Source organism: Perca flavescens, chromosome 20 (genome assembly GCF_004354835.1).
Source record: "Perca flavescens isolate YP-PL-M2 chromosome 20, PFLA_1.0, whole genome shotgun sequence".
NCBI lineage: Eukaryota > Metazoa > Chordata > Actinopteri > Perciformes > Percidae > Perca > Perca flavescens.
The window spans coordinates 20,258,714-20,275,464 of record NC_041350.1 but is presented as its reverse complement, the minus strand read 5'-3'; the positions used below and the strand labels follow the sequence as shown (position 1 = coordinate 20,275,464).

Genomic DNA, 16,751 nt, shown 5'->3' with positions numbered 1-16,751 from the left:
TTGTGTCCTAACATAGTCTATAGGAGGGGAATTTGTAGTGAGACTGCCAGAAAGATGTTTGTTTTGCTGTAAAATGTTATGGCTGTAGCAAAGTTTGCAGGTATGCTGTACTGGAGTGTTCATGTTATTTTGTCCACCCCTGTCACTACAAACATCGCAGTGGTTTGTAATAGTGTTTTTAGACAGGGAACTTTTTCTAATCCCTCCGAAAGTGGCAGGCCAGCTGGGATGTTGCTTTATTATGAGTAGGTATTTGCTTCCCTCAAGTGGAAGGTCAAGTCATTGCAAAGTTTAAACGATTGATAACGCTCAACAAAGATTCTGTTCTAAACCGTCTCTGCTTTCAGCGGGTGTTTGTCTCCATCTAGTGCACAATAAGAAATAATGCCTTTTATGAACGGAGCAGATGTCGTCATGTTCGCGCAATTTCTACGTGCGCGTTCACGATTGAATCCTGTGATCTTTGCGTCAGCTGTCAAGCCATATACACACGCATACTACAGTACTGTCTCTATGCGCGTTATTTGTTTGGACAACGAATGAATCTGAAATTCCACAGAGACCGGAACACACGACAAAGTATGGTGACTGCAATATAACGCCTATCGAGCTGGACTAAAGCGACTCCGTGACAGGAAAGTGGTTTTACAAAGGTTTATATTAGTTAAGAGTCGGGTAAAAGGGTTGAACAGGCTTTCCGGTTGCTAACGTACGTTGCAGACTAACGTTAATGCTAATAAGCTAGCCTCGGAGTTCTATATCCAGCTTCATTAGCCTAGCTGGCTAGCTAGCAAGCTAACAAGCTGATGTAGCGACAAGCTGCGGAGTGTTCTAGGAAATGCGGTGGGAACTTGTCTGGAGGTCTTTAATTTTGTTGAAATTTTCATTTTAACACTGACCAGTATGCCATTGTGTGATAGCCGTTGCGAATGAATAGTGAGAGCTGTGTTAATGTGAAAGTGGCAGACGAGGAGGTAACGTTAGTGAGGTTGGGTTGCTCAGGTAGTTATGAGCATTTTCAACAATTTAACATCTAACGTTACATTAAGCTCTTCTGTGAGCATCGACAGTAAAGGCGCACCGGTCAGCGACGCTACCAACAACAACAACAACAAGGAGTGGGATTTGGGAAGCGATGTGTTTTCGTACTGTCACGAGATGAGTCCCATGGATGACACGATGCAGGCAGGGATGTCCTCGGTCCAGTCGGGACTGGACGGACACCTGCCGCTTCTACACGCCGGACACCACAGCACACAGGACGGGTTGTTGTTTGACCTGAGTTCCCCGGCAGCCTTCCTCGACAGCAGCTCTCTGGAGTACAGCGACAACGACGGAAACAACGCGGGTCCGTTGTTTGAGAAGAGAAAGAGGTCGCGGTCCAACAGCTCCAGAACCCGCCTCAACGAGGTGGTCACTGAGCTCGGTCCTGAGGAGGTGCGGTGGTTTTACAAGGAGGACAAGAAAAATTGGAAGGCCTTTGTCGGGCATGATTCACTTAATATTGAACGTATGTTTCGGAAATACTGTGAGCTGAACCCTGGTGCAGCAGGCTCCCAGGTCGGCGCTGGGGAGGAAGAGTGCGGTAATAACGTCTTGGAGAGTAGAGGACTGAACGGTGCAGTCCCGGTGGAGACGAGGACCAGCAGTGTGCACGGAGGCCCGGGGTCCCTGGACACATCCACCGTGTCCTCGGAGGAGAGGGACCCTAACGCAATTGAAATCAACGTTGAGCCAGTTTGTGTCCGGGGAGGGCTCTATGAGGTGGATATTAAAGAGAAAGAATGCAATCCTGTTTACTGGAAGCGTGAGTATCATGAAAATCATCTATCATCAAAGTCTATAAAATGACATTTTTTGCTTTGCACCAGTCACACATTATGCAGTTCCTTGATTGCAGGTCCCAAAAACATCACTGAGTGCATTTCCATAGGCACTAATTCCTTTTATGCACCCATACCTCATATATATTCTATATTCTGCAGTATAATGGCTGAGAACATGCCAATTCATGACCCATAGTCACTGAGGAGCCCAGTGCTTATTATTATTGCAACATCCATCCCTGCACCCTTAAAAAGATACACGCTAGCATTTGATTATCCATTCCGTTTAGTTACTTGCTGAGTCCTGCATTGTTTTGCAGTTCTTTCATTGGCCAAGTAATTACTTAGCCTTGTCTTTTGGGAACATTTGAACAACCCGGGAAGTCCTTCTATTGGAGTCAGCTGATCTGTGCTAACTAATTCATACATTCCATTCATTTCCAGGAAAGGGCAGAGAAGAAATGAAGGCGGTCACAATAGAGGCTCAGCAAACCTGACCTTGTTGAATGAATGGGTTCATGGGTAGCTGGTTCTTTTGAAAGTTAACACTAAGTGACATTTAGAGAAGCAGTTATTTACCTCAGTGTTCATGCTGTGGATGTAAGTCCTTCTCTAGCGAACTCAAACCTTGGCTATGTCTTTTTAGTTTTGCCTGTACCACTGCAAACACACTGTCATGTTAACATTTAAGACCCCGATACACTACATTTGAGATGGGATACTAATGCACGAGGAGATTTTTTAAAACTTAAATCAAAAGCATATCAGTTAGGAAGAGAGAGGCCAGTTCATGCATTGGGAGACATGGAGAAGATGGGATGTTGATATACTGTAATCCAATAAGTAAAACATTGTTGACAATACAAATAATTTAGGCGTTAAAAAGGTGTAATAGCTTTATGTTCTAACAAGTTGAAAAGGTCACTTATCACTTCATGGGAACTTGAAACATCATGTTATGTGAATCGTACAGACTTATCTTCTCTGACCAGACGTGAACCACCTTAAGAAATGAGTGAATAGTATCTACTGTGAGCCTCTATCAGTGTGTCTATCTTAGCCATGTGTTGTGGTGGGCCTCTCTGTCTGTAGAGTAAGCTTATGTGTTTTTATATCTGTACAGATGAGCAGTCTCACTCTGTACAGAATGGGCCCTGTCTTTTGCAAAGTATGCCTACATTTAGAACTGCCTTTACAATCTTATTCACCCTCGAGAATTAGTTAACAATGTCACTCAAGAATGTAATCAAAACTGGCCTCGCCACTGAGACTTGGCCCTCCTGGATTTGCCAGACTTGTTGAGGTAAATGGAAATCATTTTACGTCATCCAAAACACACTGTGAAAGGCAAAGCGATCTATTCCGTTTCTGAAAAGCGACTATTGTAAAAATTTCAAATCCACCATTGTTTTCTTCCATGTTTTACTAGCTTGAATTCTTCCCCTCCCCTGCCTTTGTTGGCACATTGCAGGCTACATGTCTTGGCACTGTACCACCACCTTCAGATTAGGGAAATGCTGTGAAACCTTCTGCAAGATTGTTCACTGCGGCACCTGTGCCAACACTAGTAGAAAAACGGGCACTATAATGAGCAAAACACGCAAAAATGACTTTATTTAGATAAATATTCCACCTCAGGCTACATAGGCACCTGGCTCCAAATTGTCGGTTGTATCTATATACATGCTGTTTTTACTGTCTTACAGAACAAGACCATATCCCAGTCATGAGAGGCCAGTGGTTTATTGATGGCACCTGGCTCCCGTTAGAGGAAGAGGAAAGTGACCTCATCGAGCACGAGCACCTGAACCATTTCTTCGGGCAACAAATGCAGGACTCCTTCGAGACGGATTTGGTGGTCCGGACCGTCGATAGCAAAGATGGTGAGAGAGCGGGAAGGGGAAGGGTAGAAGAATAAGGATAGTTTGATTTTTGGAATGTGTGGCAGAAGCACCTAAATCAAGGCAGCTGCAAGATCCTTTAAACAACACAGCACTGAAGCATCCATTCTGGTAACTCAAGTCTGAATAAATAAACACAGCTGATAAGTTGATTATAAACTAGAATTGAGAGTGAATGTTGTGATAGAGTCAGAGTGTGGTTTGGGGTAGACACATGAGGCCAAAACACATTATTGCTCACTCACCAGTACTTTACTGCTGCATTCACCAACCCTGCAGTATTTTTTTATCACAGGCAATATCTCATAAAAGAACACCTATATTATAGTGCTATGTTAGGGCAGTGAGTAGATGAAATGCTCTCAGGCGTTATTAATAATACATTCTATTAAAAAGTCAAGTCATCATTTTAACAATACAACCAGAAGAAAAGCACTGTGAGTCATGAATAGTGAATTATGTGACCGCCCTGCCTGCTGTAGTATCGATACACAGGCCAGAGAAATGAATGGAGCAGGTGCTTCCATTCATGTGAGGGAAGGTTTTGTCATGTCATCCTCCCAATGTACTGTAAAGCAGGTGCAGCTCGTACATTCATTCAGGCGCGCCCCCCCCCCCTCGCTGGGGCGAAAATGTAGCAGGCATTAGATGTGAAAGGCAATAAGAAAGAGGTCCTTTGATCCCTCCTTAAGGCAGTCAGATCTACAGGACCTTCACTGGTGATGAATGCGTGGGTGTGTGAATGTGGCAGATAACTAGAGAGAAGCAGAGAGAAAAAGATGCAGCAACCTTGAGAACATGTTAAGTCTGCATCATAAAAACTGGGCAGATATTTTGTGAGAGACCTCAAAACATCCCAAAGATAATCTGGAACATTTAAACGTTAAATCCTCAGCCTAAATCAATTTAAAGCAGTTTATCATCAAATTACCCTTATTTCCTGTAACCCGGATTGTTTATATTTGAATAATAACTGCATAATGACACTGAAATTGCTGTTAATCACGCAAAGCCTCTCTTTTTTTTTTTTTTTTTTTTTTGCTTGCCTGCACTGCACTGCACTGTTGCAGACCTGTCAGGATATGGTCACTCCCCCCCCCCCTTACTCAGAATAAATTAAGGCCTATAAATAAAGACATCAAGCAGAAGAAAGTGACTGCTGTAGGTCGGTCAGCCTCGCCTGCATCGTCACTCTCTGTGTCATGGATTCGTGGCTGTTGGCGCTTTGTTTTGAATAAAAAACGGAAGGTCACTACTAGTTCACAAGCATTCGTGTACATGTACACATGGACACTTATAGATCTGTACTTGGAAGCACGCAGATAAACAGTCACAGAGGACAAAGGGCTCATAGTCAGATTATCTGCAAGCCAGGTGTGTGAAATATAGTGGAAGGGCACACAAATTGATTGTGTGACACTTAGAGGCCCCTCCATTGCACAACATACAGATCATATGACCTTAGCTTGTCCAGTGGGTGAGCTACTACAAGGGTGGATAGTGCAGTATAATTCTACTCACTATATCATGTAGTGAGTAATAAGTAAATACATCATACTGTATGTTGTTATTATAACCCAAACCCTGCTGTATTTTGACATGCTCTTATAATTTCCTGTAATGCATGGGACTTGAAACGGTGAGCATCTGTTCGAAACCCTCCTGCTGCTGCCTTTGTTGGCAGATTGTTTTCCACTCCTATTCTTAGCAGTGTGAAAGCAAAGTGAGTGATAGATCCTGTTAATTCACCTTTTTTTGGCCGTTGTTGCAGGGAGCTTTTACAGTAGAGTATTTCATCTTGGAGCTAATAATCTGAAGCACTTGGAGCCATAAGCGTGGTACCTTGAAGTGCATTACAATTGATAAATGGACCACCAAGCCAGCGAGCTGCACTCTGACATTACTGCAGAACATACATTTCCCTTGCAATCTCTTCCCCTTGTTATCTGTACTCTCTTCTCCTTCCTTTCTACTTGTGTTTGAGTAGCTAGCTGAGTCTAAAGGTTAGTAAAGCAGAAGACATACCAGTGTGCTATGCAGGCATTATATCATAATGTGGGCAGGACTACTGCTAGTAGGTACAAAAAGTGCATGAATGTCCTGTTCCCTCATGATACAAATGCAACTTTCTGCTTACTTAATGAATTGTAAAGGAGGAAGGCAGTGTCAGAAGTAAAATTGCTTAAGGGCAATAGTCAGATTTGGTGCTATAGTCATAAATGAACAGTGGGTTTTTTCACAGTAGTTCTTTCAGATATCAGAATAAATAAGGATTGATTTGATGGCTTTTGTGAGCTTGAAATGATAACACAAAAGTTTTCCTTAATCAAAAATAGCTTTAATGTCTGATCAAAAGTTCAATAGTATTTAGGCTACCCATATAGATGATTTACATTTTCTTCATAAATTGATCATCCCTTATTAATGTTTCTGTTACTTTCTTTAAAGGAATACGCCACTGTTTGTTGAAATAGGGCTCATCACGGTGTACCCTGGCTGTAGATAGGTGGGCCAACACATTTTTTGTCTCAGTGCAAATAATTGGGTTGTTTTTTTGTCTTTTGTTGGCTCACTTTTACTCACGACATGCTAACCGGCAACATAGGATTCCATTCACTACGCTAAGCTAACTAGCGGCGGCGCTGCCGGTGTTCCACCGGACTAAAACGATACATGAACAAAAAATGCGTTGGCCCACCTATCTACAGCTAGGGGAGACCGTGATAAGCCCTATTTCAACAAACGTGACGTATCCCTTTAAAGAGTTACTGTTGCCATTTGAGCGCAGATGGAAGTTGATCTGACTGGAAATGGCCACAAGGGCATTCCAGCTGATGGATTTCTTTTCTTGTAATGTTTTGCAGCAGAATTATTTTCTCAGCCTAATGGTGCCAATTTTATTTTCCAAGCCTGAGGAAGTTTTTATTTGTAATTTACAGAGAACTCAATGTAAAATAGAAAAAATTAGGAGAGGAGATCCCATCCATTCACCCTAAGCTTATCCAATATGTGTGTATATGGGTGTAGAGCAGGAAGCCTGTGGTGGAAACTATAGGCTGTGTCGGGCATCAAAGGAAAAATAAGGCAAGGGCCACACATTTGTTTGTTTACACTACATATTCAGCTGCATGCTGAAAAAAAGGAAATTGCTCATCTAATAACCAGCTCTTGGGATCTCAAATTTTTTTTTTTATCTATTTGTCTTGTCATAAATCAGTTAGACATCTTGTTGTCACTTGTGCTTAAGATATTAAATATGTTTGTATAAGTAATCAGGCGTCAACAGTCTTTTACTTTAATCAATATAAGATTGTATAAAATAAAGGTGCCTTCAGGTGACCCAAAAGTCATGAAGTGTGATCTAAACCCCAAGAATGATCATACACTGCAAACTATCGCACTAGTAAGTTGTTCATTAGATCCATTAGTAGATATTCCAGCCATTAGGGAACACCTAGTGTGTATATATATATATATATATATATATATATATATATATATATATATATATATATATATATATATATATATATATATATATATATATAGATATATATAGTCCATATATATAATATGCTGTATATATATAAATGAATATATATATATATGGATTTATATATATATATATATATATATATATATATATATATATATATAAACAAATGAATGTTGCTGATGGATTTTACAGCAAACAAACTTCCTGTGCACTCAGCAGGTCACTTCTGCACATCAGCCTTTCACCACTGCTGAGGGAGACTCTGCTGACATTTGCAAGTCTGATGTCTGTGTTATCACGGGATGAAGGATTTAGTCAGATGTGAGTCTTCTAGACTTTGCTGATTTGGTTAACAAATGCAGAGGAGGCTGTTTGAATGTCACAATGGGACATCCCATTACAACCGATTCAGTGATTTAATGGACACAGACCTGCTGTCAGTTTGATTTTGATTTTAACTGGTGTGAATTTTATTAATTATCTCAATACATCAAATAGTTACCAATATCTATGGAACATTATACATAACTCTTTAATCTCCATCCATTAGTTATATCCAGCTAACACATGATTAATTCAGTGTTAATATAAAGTCATTGGTATTTACGGAAAAGTTCTGCATTGTATAACTCTTATACCAGTGCCTATATTTCAGTCTCCATGTACTGTACTGGAACATTACATGTTTTTACATTCTTTTATTAATCTATAATAACTTTTCAAAGAAAATGACAATAACATGACGTTTAGTTATGTGTCTCCAAAAATGCTTCACTATGTTTGTTGTCAGTGTGTTCCTTCCGCTATTAATGGAAATCAACACCACTCCCTAAAACATTTCTAATATGCAAAATATAAATGGAAGGGGTAGTTTTTGTGTTTGACTTCTTTGCAAATTGTCTTGTAATCTTCACAAATTTGTGGCTGTTGTGCCATCTGTTTATTATTTTTTCCTTATTTTAGTCATGTATTGTGTGGAAAAGGAAATTACCAGCTACTATATTTTAGTATTTAACAAGCAAAATGTTTTCCAATGATACTGCATTTTATTATTATTATTTTGTTTATAGAAGAGTAGCAGTGTATTTCAAGTTTTTGTAGAAATGGTCTTTACAGTGAAGACAGTAGATTTCTGTAATGATTGTAAAACAGATGCTTCCTCAGTCATTCTAGGCAAATGTCAAGCAGCGCTGCATTCTGATGCTGGTTATTTTCATGATACCAACCTGCGGCCACAAGGCTCTGTCAGTAACCAGTACAGGCTCAATGTCCAGGGCCTTGAAGTGGTAATCTGATAGCAGCGCTACTTGATAGATTGGCCTGTTCAAGAGTGATGACAGTAGCCTGTGTGACTGACACCAGGGTAATAGACATTACTCACTCTTTCTTGGTTGTTAGTTCTCTCCCTCCTGCCCCCTTTCTACCTCCCTTTTCTGTTCAAATGGAGTGGATATCAGACGAGTGCTAAAACTACATGTCACAAGCGCAAACGCTGCCAAGGTACTGTAAAATACCAAGTTCTTTTTTTTTTATTATATTTTTATATATATATATATATATATATATATATATATATATATATATATATATATATATATATATATATATATATATATATATATATACACACACCTCTGCTGTATTAGATCTGCTAGCTTGTGTACTCTTTCCTAGTAGATCCTTGGTCCTTATGGAACTAGACTTTACTTTCTGTTGTGATTCAGACCTGTTCAATCTAATATTTAGAACTAGACCTAGGCTCAGTTAAAAATGGTTACATTGCAGCCTTAACTGGGCCTAGTTGCTAGAACTTCTCCCTTTGTGCTGTGACCCAGAGTTTGGTACTACTACTACTGTTGCTGCTTTTTGAGGAAACCTTTGTATCTGTCGCTAATCTCCTTGCCGGGATAGTGAATAGACAATATGGTTTACTCAACTACTAGGGCAAGACCCCTTAAACCAGTGGATGTGAAATAAGAAAGCGGGTCCTCAAAAAGCCACCCTTCTTTACCTCTCCAACCCTGTCTCCCACTTTTCGTCCCATTGCTCTCTTTTTCTCATCCCTTCTGGCAGTATGACCATCATTAATGAACCACCGCTCTTAGAGCAATGAACAAAGCTTTCTGTTGTGAGCCAAACACAAGTGATGAGCTGAACAGTGGAGCCATTGTAGCCCTTTCTATAGCCCCCTAACATGTTGTGTAGAGTTGCCCTCTTAGAGGTCCATCACTTTTCTAGTTCTGGGTGTATTGACCCTCATCAAAAATCCTGAACAGAGAGGTCTTGGGGGCTGTGTCCTAACCTCATAGTAAATCCAAACTACCATTGACCTCAACATTACATCCCGTCTATGTTGGGAGTATTGCAGTACTGCAAGCAGTACACTTTTTTTACTAACATTACATTAAGATTACACTAATATTCTGCCTTGTCCCTTTCTGCAAAAGGTGGGAAAACCTCATGAAGGGAATGTAGCTGATGTGTTTGTCATGCCACAGTCAAGAAAAAGTTGTAACTGATATATTGACACAAATGTCCCAGTCCCAGACCAGCATCCTAGAACATTGTAGATGGGACTAGTTAGAGGAGCCCCACCCAACACTGTGCTTCCTGCATATTTCCTAAACTTTCCCACCCAACACTGTATCACGGCAGTTTATGAAATGGTCACATTATTTTTAATCTATTGATTTGTGTAGTGGTCAGCACGTAATGGGAAGCATCTATACGGAGGTTGGGTTTAGGAAAAGAAGAACGGGGAAAGGAAACGTCCCACGCGGGCCACGATGCGCGGTCTCTGGGGGACGCGTGACAACCACGGGACGGTTTGGTTTAGGAAAAGAACAATGGGGAAATGAAACGTCACGCGGGACACGATCTCCAGTCTCCGGGGTGAAAGGCCTGTGTTGTATGACCCATCCACCACCCCAACCAACCTCCCTGCGCAGATTATCTGCATTTCATACTACTCGCTACCGTAGTCGTGCTGTGATCACGAAAGATGCTTCCCATTGAAATACATTAGTTTAAAAAACGTGGTGATCACCACGAAAAGAAACGACATAAACGTGTCCGTGTACACGAATCAAAAGATTAAATAACGTGACCATTTCACCAACTGACGTGAGACTGGGTTGCTCCCCCACACTTGTTTCTCTTTTATTTCCACCGATTACCCAGTTCCTTTGTATTCTTCGTCACATTCTCTGCCCCTCATCCCTTACTTTGCAACCCACTTACTCATTCTGTGTCCCTCAGTAATTCGCATAGTAATAGCAGTGTTAGAGAACTCTCTCAGTAAACTCTCAAACCTTTCTTGGTTGAGCGCCAGCTCCCCTGTACAATTTGATCCCCCGCCTTTCCCTTCCTTTCGCAATGCATTGCCTCTCATTGTAAAACAGGAAGTGTCTTTGTACCCCATAATAATCACTCCATCTTACTGGCTACATTTTCACTTGTAAATCTCATCAAACTAATATTTTGTATTATTAAAGCCAGCTAACTTGGGGGGGGAAGGAGTTCAACATACAGTAGTTTATATTCTAGCTCGACTAATACCTCCTGTTTTACAGTGGACTCTGCCAAATAAATGTCAACAGTGTGTAATGGCTTGACCCACCCTGTAACAGTGTGTAGGTCTCATAGCAACTGCCACCGACCTTTTCTCCTTTGTTCTCGCTTGTGAGTCCATGAGGTAGATGAGGAAAGAAGGCCACTCTAAACTGATTAAGTCAAACCAGATGGTGAAGGGTTCTCTTTTCAGAAGAGTTGATTGTTCCACTTCATAGCTGCTTTCATAGAGTGGTTTTGTGATATTCTGTGTGGTGTTGGTGGTGGTAGTAGAGGTTAAGCATATGTTTGCTTTGCTGTTGAGTGGTTTCATTTGAGGATCTGCAAAAGATAAATGGAAACGTGTGACAGAGGACACTGTATATCTCTCACCTCAGGTTCCTCAGTGCATGAGCTTTATTGTTTTATCTGGCTAGGAAAAACAATGTCCTTCCTTTTTTATTCCAAATTGATCTAGTGCCCTTTTACTCCCAACACTTCTGTTTCCTTGTGGCAAACTCTTATTACTCGACCCTGCCTGTCCTTCTTCTTTAGAGCAATTCCTTTCCACACTGGTTGCCCTCAGAGTGAACAACTAGGGTACAATAACTTCTTGGCCTCGCATTAGCCACCCGTCATGCTTGACCAATGAAGAAATTAGCCTGCCAGGCTACAGAGGCCTAGCCTAACTCTGATTATTACATGGGAACAGAAAAAGAGACATACATTTTTTAACTTCTTCGCAAATGTCTTATTTCTTCCTTCCCTGTTGACCTGGCACCAAGGAATATCTAATAAATGTCAAATATTAAAAGATTAATGAGAAGAAATAAAACCTATGGAAAGGATGCATGGGTCTGACACATGACACAAGTGATTTCCTGGTCATGTTTCCACTCCTCTCCGACTCTTACTGCTAATTTCCACCGGTTGCGGAACGTCTGCGGCACAGCTCCGGCACAGCTCCGGCAGTCCGCAGTCCGAGGAGAAGATTTGCAGAGTTTCTATTTTTGCCGGACGGCGGAGAGCTCAGCAGCAGTTCAGCACACGGCAGATCATATTTCCCTGCACTACACCTTGAAAACACAGCACAGAGTTGTTTCCCCTCTACTCCTCTGGATGGAATCAAACTGTTGTTGGTTTTGTGGTTCTATTCTAAGTGAATTCGTGAGATCTCGTGGGTCCTCGTGACTACAGCTGTCAGTTATGGCCGCAGCCGTGCCACAACAAATCCGGACCTGGTGGGTATTGACGGAGCCGACACGCAGCGGAGCCGGTCCACAGCCGTTCTGCATTCGGTGGAAATCCCCAGTTAGGTTTTTAGTGTGCTTCTTGAAGCACCATAGCAATACAATGATACTAAGATTGTAGCATTTCATTTTACATTGTCATTTGGTTTGTGGGACTATATTGTTTGTTAGAAGTACTTTACTCCCTGTTCTTAAGGGTTTTAATCCCCAGATTGGTTCAGAGCAGTACAAAGAGTCATGACTGCACTGGTCCTACGCCAAGGTCTTCCACCAATTTCATCCAAATCAACTTGACTGCACAGGACATTTAAAGGACATGCTGCAGAGACATAAATCACTCTCTCAAGTCAACCAGTTTCATTTATCGCTCTTAGCTCCTGTAGCAAAATGGGTTCTTCTCCCTAGCCATACCTCTGCTCTTACTTGCCCTTATCACTGCAATACCGTTTGAATCAACAACATGGAGAAAAAGTGGACTGAAAGTCAAATTAATCTTGATATTGGCACATAATAACAAAATGTCTTTGGTTTGATGACACGCAAAGCAGGACAGACAAGCAAGAGCTGAAATATGCAATCATGATGTGATAGTTGGATGTGTTTTTCTTTCCAAATGCAGATCAATGCTCCAAACTGCATTTGATTGAGCTGTGAATAGACTGATCCTAGACTTTTGCTTTATCGTACTGCGTCTGAAATGATCATAACTTGGTGTAATTCTTCCAATGTCTTCAATCTCTCTCCCTCTGTTCCCACCTTGAAACTTGTAATCACGACCCCTTTTTTCGGTGAACCCTTTTCCTTGGTTTTCCCTTCTCTTTGCGCAATTTCCCACACCTTCTACCAATGCTCTCCTCTCCTTTCATGTGTCCATTCATTCACTCACTCCTCTCTCACTGCCCCCTCTACAGCCATCCACAGTCTGAAGCTGAGTCGGACCCATGTGGATTGGCACAGCGTGGATGAGGTATACCTCTACAGCGATGCCACCACTTCCAAAATTGCACGCACCGTCACCCAGAAACTGGGCTTCTCCAAAGGTCTGTAATGTACACACTGTCATTATCTCTCCACATGATAAGGTGGACAAACAGTTCCCTGATCATACTGTATATGTGTGTTTTTACTTTATTAGTACTGAATTCCTTTGAAACCCAGTGTTCAAACAGTTAATGGCTTAAATAATTTGCTCAAATTGTTTTACTCTTACTACTAGCGACTGGATACCTGTTGTTATTACTACTACAACTACAAATATATGGATGATGAAATAAGTGGTACAATATATTATACATTTATGACATAGTATTAAAGGAAGGTTTTTATTAGACTATGTTTACGTTACATTTTTTGACATATAAACAATTTGTTTTGCTATAGTTTGTTTGAAGGCAAACTGAGAGTCTGCTGCCTCGCTAGCGGTGAGCCTGTACTTGGAGCGATGGATTGAGCTGAATGCTAACGTCAGCATGCTAACATGCTCACAATGACAATGTTAACATGCGGCCGTTTAGCAAGTTGTAGTCTGGCTCACCAGATGTACAGTGCTGGGATAAAGCCTGACATCACGCACCAGATGTTCTTCCTTTCTCCGCTATCTATTTTAGTGCCACACAAGACGATTGGGATTGGTTCAAAGAAATACAAACAACCATATGCTAGTATGATAAGCCAGGAAAGAATAATAAGCCAGAAAATCTAAACTGTTTTCTGCCTTGTTCATTGGGTTTGCACCTGTTCACACTTTTCTGCCCATCTAATGCATGATATACTTATAGCTGAATTCAGGCAATGTTTAGACGGAAACGATCTGAAGAGAAAACGCAAAAGTGGCATTGCGCTCTCACTTTTTATTCCGCGTTTAGACGAGCGTTTTTGGGGGGGAATCTGCGTGCATATGGTGACGCAAAAGTGTGTGAAAATCGATGAAGTATGCACACCAGGCGGATAGGTGATAGTGTGAAGCACTGCCACACAACACCACCAAGTCTGCGCGCCTGCGTAGAACCTTCCTTCTACTTCTCTCCCTCTCCTCCTCCTCTCTCCCTCTCCTCTCCCTAGTAGCGCGAAGCCAAAACATGGCGAAGCGAACAACAAAAGCTGACAGTTTTGTCTGGACAGAAGAGGAGGTGGAGTTATTGCTCCAAACAACCTTAGATTACAAAGCCACAAAGGCACAACAGGGCGTGGACTGGGAGTCCTGCCAGTCAAAATATATGGACCGAATTTCTTCAGCAGCATCCTGTACCTGGAGGGATGTCATATCCACACGAAAAAGACGCTGTCTGTAAAAGTCAGATATCATCAAAGCTGAAAGCCATCCGGACCAAGTATAGGCAGGCTGTGGATACCCAACGGCGGAGTGGCCATGGGCGAGTAATCACTCTATATTTTGATTTATGTATAACAAAATATGGGGTGCCGTGAGCAGATCGGAGCAGACTTTTGCATTTTTACCCTTTAGACGGGAACGCGACGGTGGAGCGTTTTTTAAGATTTCAACTCTGGATGGTGGTTTCACTTTTTTGCGTTGTTAAGCCCCCAAAAACGCCTGTCGCAATCTAAACGAAAGGCACATCTGATAAAATATTTTGCCGTTTTCACCCGCGAGCGTTGTCGTGTAAACAGGGCCTCACATTGTGCTGCCATTTTCTAGTATTTAACTGTTTGAACATGGCTGGGTACAGTTCAGTCTCTTAACTGGATTAACCCAGAAAATTATGCAGTGTCCATCTGCTATTCTTAGGGTCCAGGGTTGATCAAATAACTAACTGAAAACACAGCAACTGCAGTTTGACCCCATGTCCAATCTTTGATCTGTCTGGATGACTCTAATCTGATCTCCAGTCTCCCAGCTCTGTGTTGCTTTTTCATCTCCTGCTCGCAGAGAATAAGAGGAGGAGTCGTCACTGGTTATGTCAATCCCCCCTGACACACAAATGCTCAGTGATGGGAAATCTCCTTAATGCTATCCAGACAGCAGTAAATGCCATTGGCTCCCATCACTATCACATCACATGACTGTACTAGACTATAGATTCTAAATGAGGACACACACTAGTCTTTGGCCACAGTCACAGCAGGGCTTCGTGTCTCACCTACTGGCCTCTTTGGACTCAGAACAGCACGTTACTTAAACACCATCACTTGGATATTAATAGCCTTCTAGTGAACATAGTGGGAATGTGTGTATTTAGAAATGCCGTACAGAAAATACTGTAAACATGTAGAAATGTTTTGCTTCTCTTACCAGGGTTTTTCCTACATAGAGGAATTTTTGGTTTTAGCCAGCCCCAAAGGAAAATAGCCAGCACCAAAATGATAGCAATCGAGAATAAAAATAGCAATTCAAATCCTCTCTGAATGTGTTTTAAGAGCAATTTACTAAACAACCGTTGAACAAGCAGAACATAAATATGAGAGCTAATCTCAGTTTTACCTCCAGAGTCGGGCTGTACAAGACTCTCCCGGTGATTTATTGAAATATTTAAGTTAAGTTAAGCATCATATACATTTTTGTTTGTGTTAACACAGACTCATTGCCTTTACTGTACATGGACATATCATGCTTACTGCCGTGTGTAGTCCGCCCCCCCTCAAAGGCCCATTCTGAGCCAGGAAAACCCCTGCTTACTGTACAAAAATCCCAAGCAGCTAGATACGATTAGTAATAGTCCAACCCTGTCCTCTGCTTCCCCCAGCCTCCAGCAGTGGAACGCGGCTTCATCGGGGTTTTGTTGAGGAGGCCTCACCTGAGGACAGACCCCCTCAGACTACACACATTGTCTTTGTGGTTCATGGGATTGGACAGAAGATGGACCAGGGACGCATTATTAAAAACACTGGAATGTGAGTTTTTAAATACAGAATGTGATTGAGGATTTGCATGCATGCATGTTGTTTTATGTCAGTAAAACAACTAAGTTTTTTACCTTTTTTCTATTATAATTTGTAAAAGGGCTAAGGCAGGTTCAATTTTAATTTAATATTATCTGGGCTCTGACCCCCCCCCCCACCACCACCACCACCACCCTTCACAACCATTATTGCATGTCTCACACTTTTTCCCTCTCCTTTGTTCATCCATGGCCTCCCATAGTGGAAGTTATTTCAAGTATTTCTTTTGAGAACATTGCACCTGCAGCTTTTGTATTTTGTTCTCCTCCCCCACTCACTCTATCTTTCTCACCCTCTTTGTTTTCTCTGGCTGTTCTCTTACTTTATACCTTGTATTGTTAAATTGCCTTCGGTACTGTGGCCAAGGCAGCACAATGCATCAAAACTTAAAACACAAGGGAACAGGGAAGCAAATTTGCCTGACACATTGCATTTAGTAAAGTAATATGCATGTAACACAACCTGAGAGGAATATTATGCTGGGAACATACAATTTGACATCTTAATATTGCGCTAAATTCTAAATAAATTGTATATATCCAAACAACTGGGACTCATGCTATCTCAGTTTAAGTAAACTAACCAGCTGCACCAACATCATGAATCCACATTTCATGCTTTGCTTCCATGTGTGCCAATCTCTTGAATGCTTTGAGCAGCAATAACAAAATTCCATTTTCTCACATTTTATTGGGGTGTTGGCACAACTTTCAGAGATGGATATTTCATAACCTCAGCACATAAAACCAAAATTATCAGCATGGCCTGATACCGCTAGCGGATACTTCAACCTGCCTGACGAGTTCTTTTTGTCTTTTAAAGGCTCAACATT

At 41.5% G+C, this 16,751-nt stretch overlaps 1 protein-coding gene across 1 annotated transcript in view; it reads left to right on the top strand.

Annotated features, from left to right (window-relative positions):
• Positions 1-471: 471 nt before the first annotated feature.
• Positions 472-16,751, top strand: part of ddhd1a (DDHD domain containing 1a) — a 28,507-nt gene continuing 12,227 nt past the window's right edge. Inside the window, exons 1-4 of the mRNA XM_028565887.1 lie at positions 472-1,807; positions 3,533-3,709; positions 12,934-13,062; positions 15,724-15,871. Coding sequence (XP_028421688.1) covers positions 1,009-1,807; positions 3,533-3,709; positions 12,934-13,062; positions 15,724-15,871 — 1,253 coding nt within the window. The 5' untranslated portion in view covers positions 472-1,008. The remainder of the gene's footprint in view (positions 1,808-3,532; positions 3,710-12,933; positions 13,063-15,723; positions 15,872-16,751) is intronic.